Raw genomic sequence first — 15,263 nt, forward strand, 5'->3', positions numbered from 1 at the left:
ATTTTTATATTCGTTCAACAGGAAGTTGCCATATGATTCAACGTTTGGAGGTTGGTAATATATTAATCGGAATGAACTATAAAGTCATCATTTTAGTAAACAAGGGTCAGATTTCGCCCTATTGGCGCAAAAAGGTACCTTGTGCCTTCTAATTTCAATTTCACATGGTACCATTTTCCACCCGGGCGGGGATTAAACAAAACAAACAATTTGGTTCCTAGATGTAACATATTTTAGACACAAAAAGGCAATAAACCCCACACAAAACTGATTCGACAAATATTAAGCTCATTATCAGCACGTCAAAAGTCACCCTATTATATTCATTCCCGTTCAAAATGCAGCGTCGTAGCGATTTTTGTTTTCATTATCCGTTTTAAAATAGAACGGAGAGGTATTGTTAACAAAATAACAGGTGCCAGTTTTGTAACTTATCAGGCTCAGCGCGAATTATTTATTATAAGCCTGATTTAAACAAACACTATTGGTCAGTTACCCGTTATTCTCTATATACAGTAATATAACATTCCACATGACAATCGTAGATTCTATTTGTGTTATTTACCGTCACTTTACCGTCGTGGTATCGACCTATCTATCAAATGTGAAGTAATACGTAGGTCATGTTAACAACCTATCTATCTCATGTAAAGTACTACGTAGTTCATGGTAAGGGTTTAACAATCTTGTGGGAAGTACAAAGTCAATAATGGAAACGACAATCCAATCTCGTGTGAAGTACTAAGTAGGTCATGGTAACGATATACCTATCTCATGTGAACGAGATAACCCACACGAGTTCATAACGGAATGCATCCGAATCTTTTTGATGCAGTTTGTAAAGCATTGCTAACAGCAACTCTGAAATATACAATTATGTAAACCAACCTTGCATCAGCCATTCTGAATCATGTGTTAAACAACATCATATATATCACCATTTAACTTTGAGCAAAAGTCTTGTTTGTGCATTTGTAGACATCTGAGGAGTTTTGAGACAAATGTAAAATGTGAGGGCCCGGTTTAAATACATAACCTACCGACACGTTTTTAGCTTTCTGCGTGACATCATTATTTAAGCATGTTACAGCAAACTTCTAGAAAACTTCTAACTTAATATTTCATTATCTAAAGCAATTAAAAACAAGATAACTATTGATGCAAAGCATCAAAGGCCGTCGGGAATTTCAATGTAAAAGGCACTCAATGAAGTTACATGGAACGATTTTTTTCTACTGTAAATATTAATATATTGGCCGATTATTTTAATCAAAATAGAAAAAGATACTGGTATAACCATTATCTATGATTTTGTGTTATAACCCCCAAACGGGTGGCAGACGTTCCCCCCCCTCCAAGACGTTTCCTTCCCAGACGTTTCACCCCCATTTTTGGGGTGGAACGTCTACATAATATGAAAATGTGTATTTGAAGTAGTTATTTGTAATAATGCATTTTATGTGTCTTAATAATTAATGATTAAAAAAAAGTAAGTTGTGTTCTGAGTGATTAAAATATTAATTAATAATTTTTGATGGTTGTTTTTATCAGTGCCTGAAATTTTTCTTTCTTTTATTGAGATCATTGAAAAATTGAGTAAAAGCACAGCTTTGAAGTTCTTTGATGGTAATTTTAAGTAGAATCCTATGATACAAATGAAACAATTATAACTATTGTATTAATGAATTGAGTAAAAGCACACCTTTGATGTTCTTTGATGATCATTTTAAGTGGAATAGTATGTTGCAAAGTAAAGAATTATTGAATTAATGAATTCATTTTGCTACAAATTCAATTTTACCTAATACTAAACATACTGTATCAATATCTGTAGTATTAAATACGAGTCGCCGCACTTCAGTGCGGCACCAATCATGTGACCACTGAGGTGTGGCAAGTCTTTACCCCAGGGGCATTATTTAGAAACTTAATAGATGACTACTAAATTTTAGCCCTGATCCTTGTGGTTTTAGAGATGAAGAATTTTGTAGTTTCCACTGTGTGTTCATTTGGAAAACAAGTTACCCCAGCGCAGAGCCAATTTTGACCGCAGGGGTATAACTTGAAAAACGTTGTAGAGCATCATCGTATGATTTTAAATATTGAAGCTCTCACTCTTTTGGTTTTTATAGATTTGTACAGTTTTCATGTTTTAAATAACTAAATAACTATTTTTGATCATGCGACCTACATATGAAAAGGACTGGCACAATTTTAACAAATTAAAAAGAGATGAATCAGAGGATCTCACCTGTGAAGTAATTTTTTAATCTTACAACTGCTCAAAGGGAGAAGTCGTTAACAAAATAAGTGTACACATGCAGCTCAAATACTAAAGTACGATGGACATCCCAAACGTTCCACATGAGCGCCTTTTGTTCGGTGAGCTAAAGAAAATAGTTACACGAGTCAATATTTAAGAGTTTATTAAATGCATTGTACTACTTCTGACTGCATCAATTTCATGGTCTATATTTCCGATTTGGCAAAAACTTTAATGCGTGAAGTGCTAAAGAACAGGCTTTATTAAATGGTGTTTATTTGTTATTTACTTACTTAAACCTTGATCCGACCCAACCCGAAAATACTCAGATTTTTTTTATTTCAATCCGCTGACCCAACCTGAAGTCAATGTTTGACATCTTTGGGTCATAGTTCCCATTATAGTTTGAATAACATATCAAGGCTGTGTGAACAAAGAGTAGGATTGCATGAAGCAGGGTCAGCGAGGGCATCTAATAAAACAAAAAGACTCAAATAAACCATAAAATATCAGTTGTTTTATTGGTCTAATTTCATGTCAAAATCAATTCACACTTTAATATACATTTTAAAACGCAGCTATAATATACGACCATGTCAATATCTGACTGGACCATCACGCAAACAGCAGGAGAAAAAGTCATTACATGATTCGGCTGAAAATATACACACAGATGAATACAGATTAAGTCTTTAATAGACATAGATATTTGCCTCCATTTGTGTCAAACAGTTATTAAACATAATCACAGAAAGACCATGTTCACATTTGGTGACGTAATAACACAATGCTATCATACCACGCCTACGCTAATTGGGCCATGTCATAATAAACACCATACAATACATTGATCTGATGACATAATAACTGACCTACTCAACTCGTGAACTTATGATGTCATGATGACTTTACAGATCCATCAACATGTGTCGTCATGATGACCTTGTAAAAGACATGTCATAGTAGTGACAAATACTCCTCCATGAGCGCATGAAGTAATATGCAGCATGTGCTAACAACCAAAAAAGGGACCTTTTAGCGTAGCCAGTTTTGTCAGCAAGGATGTTTTTTAACAATGATGACCACAATACACTGCTAGATATGAAAACCAGAATGACAGACACTACAAGGAGTTGTAATGGATTGTTAATATAGAGGATGTTTGTTGGATTTGTTCAAATATTGATTTTAATTCACGAGTGATCATAGAAAAAATATTTTGTCTATGATGACTAGTGAATTAAAATCGATATTCCATCAACCAAATTCAACAAATTTTCATCTTATTTTATGATTTAAAATGATAATTTCTGTATTTTGCTGAAATAATGACGTCTTAACGTCATGAAACTACGTCATCTCACAGTTCAACATGTGACAGGCCAATCAGATAAAAATATTTTTTCAAAGATTATCTCACAGAAAAACAGTGAAATTTTTATGGTTAATTTTACTGTTTGGACCAGTGAATAATCAATGTTAATTCACTGACATTTCTCTATAAACCAATGGAAAGCATAAAATTAGATTTCAGCATTTGTTATCACATACCATGATAATTTACATCTTCAGAGACACTTTCAAAAATATGACGTGGTCTTAATAGGTGTGTGAACATATTGATACCTGCTTCACATAAGAGATGCCCATGAGGTTGTTGCACCATAATCATAACTTAACTTGATAATGTCCAGATGAAATTTAGACTAACATCCCCCCACAAACACCTCCCTATATTGCTTTGACACATCGGTAGATGTTTGACCATTTTATCAAGCAAAAAGATGCTCCTTCACATAAGACATTTTATTCAAATAGAAAGAACAAAAGTTGTCACCATAGGATGACTTATGCCCCCTATAAACGCCTGACAAAAGTTATGAGCTTTTTTCGAAACCTAAACGCAGATTTCGAAACCTAAACGCGGACCCTAATTTCAAGGTCAAGGTCACAGGGGTCAAAATTGTGTGTGCCTATGGAAAGGCCTTGTCCATATACACATGCATACCAAATATTAAGGTTATATCTCAAGGGACATAAAAGTTATGAGCATTTTTAGAAACCTAAACGCAAATTTGAAACCTAAACGCGGACCCTAAGTTCAAGGTCAAGGTCACAGGGGTAAAAAAAATTGTGCGTATGGAAAGACCTTGTCCATATGCACATGCATACCAAATATGAAGGTTATATCTCAAGGGACAAAGAGGTTATGAACATTTTTGAAAACCTAAACGCAAAGTGTGACGGAAAGATGGACAGACAGACGGACAGTCCGATCACTATATGCCCCCTTTTCTTCGAAAGGGGGCATATAAAGTTCAATGGACAAAATGGCTACCTGTGGGGAAACAAAATTGTCCACTACTACTCCTTATGAAAATGGTGTCAAGCAACAATTAAAGTAGTTAAACAGACAAGAAATTCAAGCAGACCTAGAAAACCCAACCAACCACTTGATGACTTCAGACAGTGATGTTTTTGGAATAATTTGATATAAAATTCCCTTTGCATTTTTTATCTGATTGGCCTGCCACATTTTAAAAAAGTTGAAGAACAAACTGCCAGTATATACATGTGATTCTTCAAACTTTGTTGGGGAATGAAATGATGAATATCACAAACAAAATGAAAACAACATCAGTAATACATAAATTAATGATCTTTGGTACCGGTGGAAAATTGTTTTTAGGTTTTAAAACTTACAAAATGAAAAAATAAAGTATGATACATAATGTTTGAAATAGTGTCTGCTTCATTTTCAGAGGGGTTATCACCTGACAAACAAGATGGCGAGGACCATGCCGAGCAGGTGTTTTTCAAATTTTCTTAGCCTGAGCTGTAATTTTGTGACCAGCTAAAGAAATTTGCAGAATAAAGTCAAGATATAGAGCAAATATTAATATGATATAAACGCTTATCACTTTCTTGCCGATTTGGCTGGAAAGAGAGCGGCATTTTAACAATTAATACAAGCAATAAAAGGTATAAAACAGCGAAAAATAAATGTCTTGGCATGGAAGTGGCCATCTTGTTTTTCAAGTGATTACTCCCTCTGTAAGTACAAGATACAGAAAATGATCAGACCTGATAGACACGTTTGAACAGTGAAACTATGTTTAAAACATATAGGTCTATATTAAACAATTCTTAAATTCACATCCACATATTATTATACATGAGTATACATGTATATATTATATTATACATGTGGTCGTCTCAAGGGCATTGTCAGAAGATTGAGTTATTTCATCCCCATTGAAGTAAATCCTACACTTCAAAACCATTCATTATCTTTGTTATTGTCACTAATTTCAAGACATATTTCATCTAAAGAATAAACATGAAGAGAGAAACAAAAGCCCTGTACATGTCATCAACAATATGAGTGTATAGTCACCATTGATACTACCCTGTCATGATATATTTAACACAGTGTACAATTAGAACTTGAGAAATGTTAGATTTATGTTTGTTTATTGACAAATACATTACAAGAAAGTGTTCTGATGTATAGTTATCAAACCTCAAAGGTGTAATTTAAAATGTGTCAGAACAAGAATCTATTAGTCAGCGCCTGGCAAACAACACAATTAGGAAATATTAGTACCTGTGTTTATAGGTTAAAGTGATTTATAGTTCATGATTCATGTATTATATTCAACAGAGCAAAGTCACTTTAAATTTGATACATTTTTCACCTATCCTCACCCAAAAGAGAATCCAATCTCAAACATAGTTGCAACTTCCAATGTTATCTGTTGAAAGTCTCTTCGAGACATATTTGTTTTCCCAGAAAGCTGGTGCGTCAGAGGCAAAGCTATAATGGCTATGTGCAAACAGCATAAACCAAGAACAGCCTGTGAGTAAAGTTTGAAAGGCGTCAATTTCAACCCTTAGATACTGATGAGCAGCAAACAGAATTAAACCTGAACAGACTGCAAGTTACTCGCAGGCTGTTCTGGGTTTATGCTGTTTGCACATAGCCATTTTAGCTTTGCCTCCGAGTGTGAAAGGCTTAAGTCAACATTATATCAAAACATGGAGCCTGGCTTATTTGGCTTTTTGGTGAAACGTAAAAAAATAACACTGAAATATGTGTTTTTTTGTCTAAAAATAATGCGCACATTAATGAATATATATAAAAAATATTTGGCAATGTACTGCTGCCCTATAATACACATTATGATATCAATACACAGTTTAATTATTACATTCACTAAAAACATAACATTAATATTATGAATTAATTATTTTATATAACTAATTATTAATTGTACATTAATCACATCTACATTTTATTTTAATTATAGTGCATAATTTTAATGATCATCCAAGTCACAAAACAACTGTTACTTAATTACATGTTTTAAGTATGTTAATCAATTACTTTATGATACAAAAGCAGTGATCTTACGCCAGTTCAAGTTCAAGTTGTACACGTATACAAGTATTGAGTTAAGAAATTGTTCACCATTTTGTAATGCCCGCCTCAATTGAACTGTGTTTTAGAGTATTCAGCAGAATTATGTACACAAGTTCATATATGAAAAAAAAACATCACATTTCGAAATACCTAAAATTTTAATACAATGTTAGCACTTACCACTTTTACGTATTTTAACGCATTTGTAGTCCCTTAGAAAGTTAAATTTAATTGATGGCCTTTTTACTATATCCAAGTTTAAAAGGTTTCAGTTCTGACCCTGTTAAGCTGCAAACAGCATAAAACCTGAACAGTCTGCAAGTTACTAGCAGGCTGGTTTGGTTTTATGCTGTTTGCACATATCCATTTTCACTTAGCTTCTAAGTAGGAAAGCATTAACAGAAGACTCATGATAGCATACTAACACTAGAGGCAGTGTGCAATGGCCACTGAAAGTAGGCAGGATATCAGAATTGTCCAACAAAATAATTTCTCTTTCATCACAAGGGAGACAACTCTTGACTCTGGGCAGGCATTCACAAAGCTCTTTAGAATTTTTTATTGAAAGTTCGGGGCATAAAACTTTGCGTAATACAATGTACGTTATAAACTCTCTGATTCACATCCAAGACATATCTACCGAAAAACAAACAAGACGAGTCACTTCAAACACTACGTCTCAACGTATGTTTTGCATTACAATGTTTGAGTGCACTACAGATGTAATGTGATGTGATAATGAAATGTGATGCTGTTACATAAGTTTAACACTCAAAACCTAGATGCACAAATGGCATAACAGAATATGAATGATGACTGAAAGATTATGGTTATTACATGATAAATGAACGTTACATAGAATTTGATTGCAACAAGGGCTGTTTGAAAAACATGCATGCCCCCCATATGGGCTGTCCATTGTAGTGGCAGCCATTGTGTGAATACGTTTTTTGTCACTCTGACCTTGACCTTTGACCTAGTGACCTGAAAATCAATAGGGGTCATCTGCGAGTCATGATCAATGTACCTATGAAGTGTCATGATCCTAGGCAAAAGCGTCATTGAGTTATCATCCGTAATCAATTTTACTGTTTCGGGTCACTGTGACCTTGACCTTTGACCTGAAAATCAATATGGGTCATCTGCGAGTCATGATCAATGTACCTATGAAGTTTCATGATCCTAGGCGTAAGCGTTCTTGAGTATCATCCGAAAACCATTTTGAGGTCACCGTGACCTTTGTCCTAGTGACCTCAAAATCAATAGGGGTCATCTGCGAGTCATTCTCTATCTAACGATGAGGTTTCATGATCCTAGGCGTATGCGTTCTTGAGTAATCATCCGGAAACCATTTTACTATAATTTCGGGTCACCGTGACATTGACCTAGTGACCTCAAAATCAATAGGGGTCATGTGCGAGTCATGATCAATCTACTTATGAAGTTTCATGATCCTAGACTTATGTGTTCTTGAGTTATAATCCGGAAACCATCTGATGGACGGACATACATACATACATACAGACAGACAGACCGACATGTGCAAAACAATATACCCCCTCTTCTTCGAAGGGGGGGCATAAATAATAACCTAACACAGACCTACATTAGTTCTTGAAAACACTGTTATTATATTGTAACAATTACTACAATAATTGTTACGATACTTACTCTGCAATTGATTAAAAGCTAATTTCAATTGTTTTATGGGAAAGTTAGATATAAAACAATAAATACAAAAGGGCTTCTTTTGAGCAAACCCCTGTTTCATTTTACATATAAAGGATACAAAAGAGAAAAAACAAAACAAAACTAGGCGTAAGCATTCTTGAGTTATCATCCGTAAACCATTTTACTGTTTAGAATCACTTTGACCTTGACCTTTGACCAAGTGACCTGAAAATCAATAGAGGTCATCTGCTAGTCATGATCAATGTACCTATAAAGTTTCATGATCCTAGACCTTAGCATTCTTGAGTTATCATCCGGAAACCATTTTACTATTTCGAGTCACTGTGACCTTGACCTTTGACCTAGTGACCTGAAAATCAATAGGGGTCATCTGCTAGTCATGATCAATCTATGTATGAAGTTTCATGATCCTAGACCTAAGCCTTCTTGACTTATCATCCGGAAACCATCTGGTGGACGGACCGACGGACGTACGGACCGACCGACCGACATGGGCAAAACAATATACCCCCTCTTCTTCAAAGGGGGGCATACAAACTAAGAAACATTTGAATTTCCAAGTGAAATTCTAACACAAACTTTACCAACATATTAAACTTATTAAAAGCAGCGTGTATTCTATGTGATTTCCATATTCAAATTGAAGTCTTCATGAGTCATCAATCAACATGAGTCTGAAAAGGGATTTGCAGTGCGAAATTGAGATCTATGAAAAATGTTGAAACTCCACAACAACTTCCATCAGTAGAACCGTTTTGTAGAATGGAGGTACTCACAATCAGATAGAATGTTAATGGACAGATTGTGTAGAAGAAATATCAGCAATAGCAATATTTAGCAGCCTATCTAGTGAACACACAAAGGCTTTCAAGTCAGAGTCCCATGGACCAAATCATTCCGTTCGTCCAATCTCAATATCTCCATGCAGAACTTCTGACCAGTAGCAGTCAATATCTCACAGAATTTCAGAGCAAAACTTTTATTATAACTGATACATTAAATATCTGATACAATTTTGCACAAAACCCTCAATTCCAGCCAGTAGAAGTTTATATTCCAAGGGTTCAGCACAAGATTATCTCATCTAAATACGCAGTTTGTATTCCAAGGGTTCAGCGCAAGATTATCTCATCTAAATACGCAGTTTATATTCCAAGGGTTCAGCGCAAGATTATCTCATCTACATACGCAGTTTGTATTCCAAGGGTTCAGCGCAAGACTATCTGATCTAAATACGCAGTTTATATTCCAAGGGTTCAGCGCAAGTATTTCATCTAAAAACATCTAAAAAGCTGATCCAGTTTAAAGCCTAATCCCCTGATTCCTTGCTCGCTCATATGGGACTCAAACTAGACTAGTCATTTTTTCTTTTTCTTCTTCACGGAGGCCTGTTGGGGAGGCGAGATTTCATCCTTATCGGGTAGACTGGTTCTCTGCTCCTCCAGACAGCTAGACTGGACCTTCTGGATCAGCCCGAAGAAATCTTCGTCTGGGACGGTTGGGGCGGGGCGGTTGTGTGGTAGGGCACTGCGTTGATCATCAATACGGGAACCCTGCAACAGATATTTAAAGATTTTTTTTCAGGACCCCTAAAAACGTTTTTTAAGATGTGTGTGTGTGTGGGGGGGGGTGGTGAGGTTTAAGGGTTGCGGCCTTATATAACAGGCAAAAACGTTTGCTGTAACAAACATTATAATGAATTCTTTTCTGGACCCCTAGAAAACACTTTTTAAGAGATTGGGGGAGGGTGAGTGTTTTTCGTTAAACTTTAAAACACACAAAAGGTTGGCTTAACCGTTAAATATAACGCCACATAACTAGTTTAGAACAGATAAAGACTGGTTGTTTAGCTTTAATATGTAGAAATTCATTAAGAAATATTCATCTGACAGCTTTTATGACCATTTCTTAAACTTTACCAGAACAGAACAGTACAGATCAGAAATTTATTACGATTTGTTCATAGAACACTGTCAGTCATAACCATGTTATTATATATAATAGACATATAATGAAGTCATTTGCAAAGTAAATGATAATACAGTAATAAAAAGTGTACAATCTATCTAAAATAATACAGGAAAGTGGTGGGAAAACAGAACTAGAGCTGTCAGAGGACAGCGCGCTTGACTATTCGAGTGCTTGACAGTATAACGTAAGCCAGCATGGAGTGGGGGGGTATAATGTGGGTGTATGATCATTTAATAGATGATCTTTCAAAAATAAGAAAGAAAAAAAAATTGGGGGGGGGGAGTTGGGGGGGGGGAGAGGGGGGGTATAATGTGGGTGTGTGATCATTTAATAGATGATCTTTCAAAAATAAGAAAAACAATGTTTGGGTGGGGGGGGGGGTTGGGAGGGTCTGGGGGGGGGGGGGGGGGGGGCGTGGGGGATGGTTTGAGTGGAGTGCATTGTGGTTTGTCAGGTAAGTGTTGTTTTGTCAAACTTTAACATAGATTTATCAATAATATGCATCTTCTAAGTATGAAAGGGGCAATAATTCTGTCAAAATGCTTGATACAGTTGTCTGCTCTTATTTATAGGTTGGGGTCATGATGGTAAACAAGTATGCAAAATATGAAAGCAATTTGTCAAGGGACACAGGTAATATTTGGGGTAGCACGCAAACTTTAACATAGATTTATCAATAATATGCATATTCTAATCATAAAAGGGGCCATAATTCTGTCAAAATGCTTAATACAGTTGTCTGCTCTTGTTTATAGGTTGGGGTCATGATGGTTAACAAGTATGCAAAATATGAAAGCAATATGTCAAAGGACAATGAAAATAAATGGGGTAGTACGAAAACTTTACTATTTGCACGCTAACGCTAAAGGAAACGCAGACGCCGGGGTGAGTAGGATAGCTCCACTATATATATTTCATATATAATAGTCGAGCTAAAAATAATTGCATTTTTAAACAGTTTTTATGTCACAGGGTGGCAATCAACTATCATGCTCTTAATATTAACCACATAATCAACAAAAATGCTCTGCATCATGCCATTTTCTCATCGGAAACTCCTGTTAAATGAACAAAAAAAGAGGTCACATCACATTTTTACCTGACAACGCATGAGCATTTCAAAGAAGCTGTCGTCTGGTACGTCGTTAACGTTTCTCTCGCGGAGTTTTTGGTTAATAACTGCCTAGGAGTTGAGACCGGGAAGCTGCGGTAGTGAGGCTCGCTGGTCGTTCATGCGTGACCCCTGAATGCCTGCCACCATGTCCAGAAAGTTCTCGCTGTCTGGAGTTGACACTGTGGAGAGATATGAACCAGTCACGTTAGGAATGTATAATACAATAATGTCTGGGGTAGACACTGCAGTGAGATGTTATCCAGTCAAGTTAGGAGAATGTGATAAAACAATGTCTGGGGTAGACACTGCGGTGAGATGTGAACTAGTCATGTTGGGAAAATCCACATGTAATAAAACGGTCCAGAGAGAACATGATAACCAGCTTAATATCAAGAAAATAATACACAAGTCATATGATGACAGTGTATGTTTTCATTAAAAATTGAGTCCGGTATTTGGCCCCATTCCCAATGGGAAAGAGTATATATTTTCTCAAATGGGACCATCAATTCCCAATTGAAGGTTTCCAAAAAAAAGTGTTTTTTTCCACATTTTGTTCATCTCCCATCCAGACATAGAAGTTCAATCTCAGTATAAATAATACTGATAACACTTCTATTCAATATGAAGCATTTCTTAGCTAAACAGCATCAACATTAATTTTCCAATTCAAAGGGACCCAGCTCCATTCCCAAAATGGTGAAAAAAAAACACTGGATGAACCAGTCAAATAATAAGTAAAGGACAAGAAACGGTGGACCAGTAAATATAGGTGTATGCATCATTCAATAGAGGAAAAAAAAGATCAACCAGTCAAATAATGAAAATAATAGGAGATAGAAAGAAAATGCCAATTTATGAGAAATTATAATCCAGTCAAGAGAAAAGTATAAAATCTTAGCAAGTACAGCAAGGAGCATAAACATAACAATAAAATAAAGGAACAAGACGAATGAAAATAAATGAAAGCATATATGTCAGTCGGCAATACACAAATCATCGGTATATATTTGATATATGTATACCCATGTTTTTTTAACAGACCTGTGTGTGTGGTTAGTCGGATATTGTTATTTGATTCCAGTATTAATAGTATCGTGAATCATTGCGCTTATGGTTAATAAAATGGTCTATATAGTCGAATATTTCTAATTAAATTGATAAAAACTGGTACTTATCATGCAATTGTTGAAAACCCATTAAGAATCTATGATTGTTATACCATAATAATATCCCAGAATATCTTCATTTAATACCTTTCTGATCAAAATAAAGTTCAAGTGCACAAAGTTTACGAGATAGCGTTTATATAACGATTACTGTAACTAACCACGAACTGACCTTGATACCTTGCGGGTCGGAATGCATTGCATTAAATAGAGGTAATTATTCCACTACTGGGACGACGGCTTGTTTAAAGCTTTATACATTTACGTGTTTTGAAAACGATTTAAACTATTTTTGTCAAAGAGTATATCAGGTTAATGAACAACAATACTTATATGATCTTAAATGTATAAGGGCATTGAATGCAATATCGTAGTAATAACCAAATATGAGAACACAGGCTTTTAATACAAACTATCTGGCGCTGACAATCTTCTAAATATAAAGTCAAAATACTTCCATCATGGCTCTCTATCCACATATCAAGTTTAATCAACTTTAGTTAAGTACTCTTTGAGTTATTGCAGGATGCAGATGATTGGGACTGTCGGACGCACAGACTTGGGCTATGGTCCCGTTTGGTTACAAGGATAGAGGACTAATTAAAGAGAGCACCCGTAATGCTAACACGTCTATGTGTGACAAGTGCCAATAACTAGGGTAGAGGACTAATTAAAGAGAGCACCCGTTATGCTAACACGTCTATGTGTGACAAGTGCCAATAACTAGGGTAGAGGACTCATTAAAGAGAGTACACGTAATGCTAACATGTCTATGTGTGACAAGTGCCAATAACTAGGGTAGAGGACTAATTAAAGAGAGCACCCGTAATGCTAACACGTCTATGTGTGACAAGTGCCAATAACTAGGGTAGAGGACTAATTAAAGAGAGCACCCGTAATGCTAACACGTCTATGTGTGACAAGTGCCAATAACTAATATGAATCCATATGAGCATTGCCCTGGGAAAACAGTGCTTAATGAATGTGCGTTAAGTGTCTTCTCAGATAAGCCAGGCAAGTCTGTTAATCAGAGACAACACTTTCAGCTGTAATGGTATTTTTGTGTTGAAAGGAATTGTTATCATAGGGAAAATCAATTTTCCTGTAATGGTATTGTTTTGTTGAAAGGAATTGTTTTCATAGCGGAAATCAATGTTAGGCAGAAAGTGTTGTCCCTTATCTGGGTCTTCACTTTAGGCAAGTGAATAAAGGCCTAATTTTCAAGAGCAAGACACGTATATAAGCAGATACAATTACACATTTTTGCCCAACATCAGTCCAACACTTACCCAGTTTGGGTTTGTTCTCCTTGTTTTCTGACTCCAGGAGTCCATTTTTCTCCCCAGGCAACTTGAGGCTGCACCGCTGCTTGTCGATACGGCGACCTTGGAACTTGCTCAGCAGATCAAAGAAACCATCATCTTCAGGGGAAAGCGTCTGAAAAAAGGATATTAAATAACTATCAGAGGATTGATGAAAGACAAAGTTTGATAAGATCAAGACTATTGTTGTTTGTTTTATGTGAACAGCTGCACATGGCTGTGGCGAAATATTTCAGATGCACTGTGGAAAAACAGGCCTTAATGCATGTATTGAAATGTCATCACAGAATAGCCTTTGCAGTAAAATCAGGGATGACACTTTCCGCTTTCATTGAATTTTTCTTATAAAGGAAGTTTCTTCTGTATGAAAATCTTGTTTAAGTGGAAAGTACCGTCCTTAATTACCCTGTTAAGATACATGGATTAAGCCCTGTCTTCCCAGAACACAGCTCCAATAACTAACAGTGGATTGAAGAAATACAAAATTTGCTCCAATCATAGCAATTGTATTCATTGGTTTTGTTTGAACAACTTAACATGGCAATGATGAAATATATGCACACAAATGTTTTAAATGAACATTAAAACTTTCTCAGAGGATCACAGAAACCATTAGTCCTTTGCAGATAGGGTCTGAGTGGTCACTTCACATTAAAATGATGATCTATAAAAATATACCTCAACATCTGATGTATCTGATTTGGCTTCAGATTACCTCAACCATAGGTGCCTGATTTTTGGCTATGATTGTTTCTGATGTGGCTACAGCTTACCTCAACCATAGTGGCCTGATTTTTGGCTATTATTGTCTCTGATGTGGCTACAGCTTACCTCAACCAAAGGGGCCTGATTCTTGGCTATGATTGTCTCTGATTTGACTACAGCTTACCTCAACCATAGGGGCCTGGTTCTTGGCTATGATTGTCTCTGATGTGGCTACAGCTTACCTCAACCATAGGGGCCTGATTCTTGGCTATGATTGTCTCTGATGTGACTACAGCTTACCTCAACCAAAGGGGCCTGGTTCTTGGCTATGATTGTCTCTGATGTGGCTACAGCTTACCTCAACCATTGGGGCCTGGTTCTTAGCTGATTGTCCCTGATGTGGCTACAGCTTACCTCAACCATAGGGGCCTGATTCTTGGCTATGATTGTCTCTGATGTGGCTACAGCTTACCTCAACCCAAGGGGTCTGGTTCTTGGCTGATTGTCCCTGATGAGGCTACAGCTTACCTCAACCCAAGGGGTCTGGTTCTTGGCTGATTGTCCCTGATGTGGCTACAGCTTACCTCAACCATTGGGGCCTGGT

General features: G+C 36.2%; 4 protein-coding genes across 7 annotated transcripts in view; 2 read left to right on the top strand and 2 right to left on the bottom strand.

The window, feature by feature from the left end:
- Nucleotides 1-15,263, bottom strand: part of LOC127837801 (G-protein coupled receptor 157-like) — a 231,957-nt gene that overhangs the window by 135,657 nt on the left and 81,037 nt on the right. The gene's annotated exons all lie outside the window — the stretch shown is intronic.
- LOC127837796 (uncharacterized) overlaps nucleotides 1-15,263 on the top strand; it is a 225,974-nt gene that overhangs the window by 126,879 nt on the left and 83,832 nt on the right. The window lies entirely within an intron of this gene.
- LOC127837808 (uncharacterized) overlaps nucleotides 1-15,263 on the top strand; it is a 224,846-nt gene that overhangs the window by 124,461 nt on the left and 85,122 nt on the right. The gene's annotated exons all lie outside the window — the stretch shown is intronic.
- Nucleotides 1-15,263, bottom strand: part of LOC127837809 (G-protein-signaling modulator 2-like) — a 178,789-nt gene that overhangs the window by 113,242 nt on the left and 50,284 nt on the right. Inside the window, exons 6-7 of the mRNA XM_052365212.1 lie at nucleotides 11,449-11,642; nucleotides 7,808-9,931 (exon numbers count right to left, since the gene is read on the bottom strand). Of these exons, the coding sequence (XP_052221172.1) occupies nucleotides 11,533-11,642 (110 nt within the window). The 3' untranslated portion in view covers nucleotides 7,808-9,931; nucleotides 11,449-11,532. The remainder of the gene's footprint in view (nucleotides 1-7,807; nucleotides 9,932-11,448; nucleotides 11,643-15,263) is intronic.

The sequence above is a fragment of the Dreissena polymorpha genome, chromosome 7 (assembly GCF_020536995.1).
Source record: "Dreissena polymorpha isolate Duluth1 chromosome 7, UMN_Dpol_1.0, whole genome shotgun sequence".
Taxonomy (NCBI): Eukaryota; Metazoa; Mollusca; class Bivalvia; order Myida; family Dreissenidae; genus Dreissena; species Dreissena polymorpha.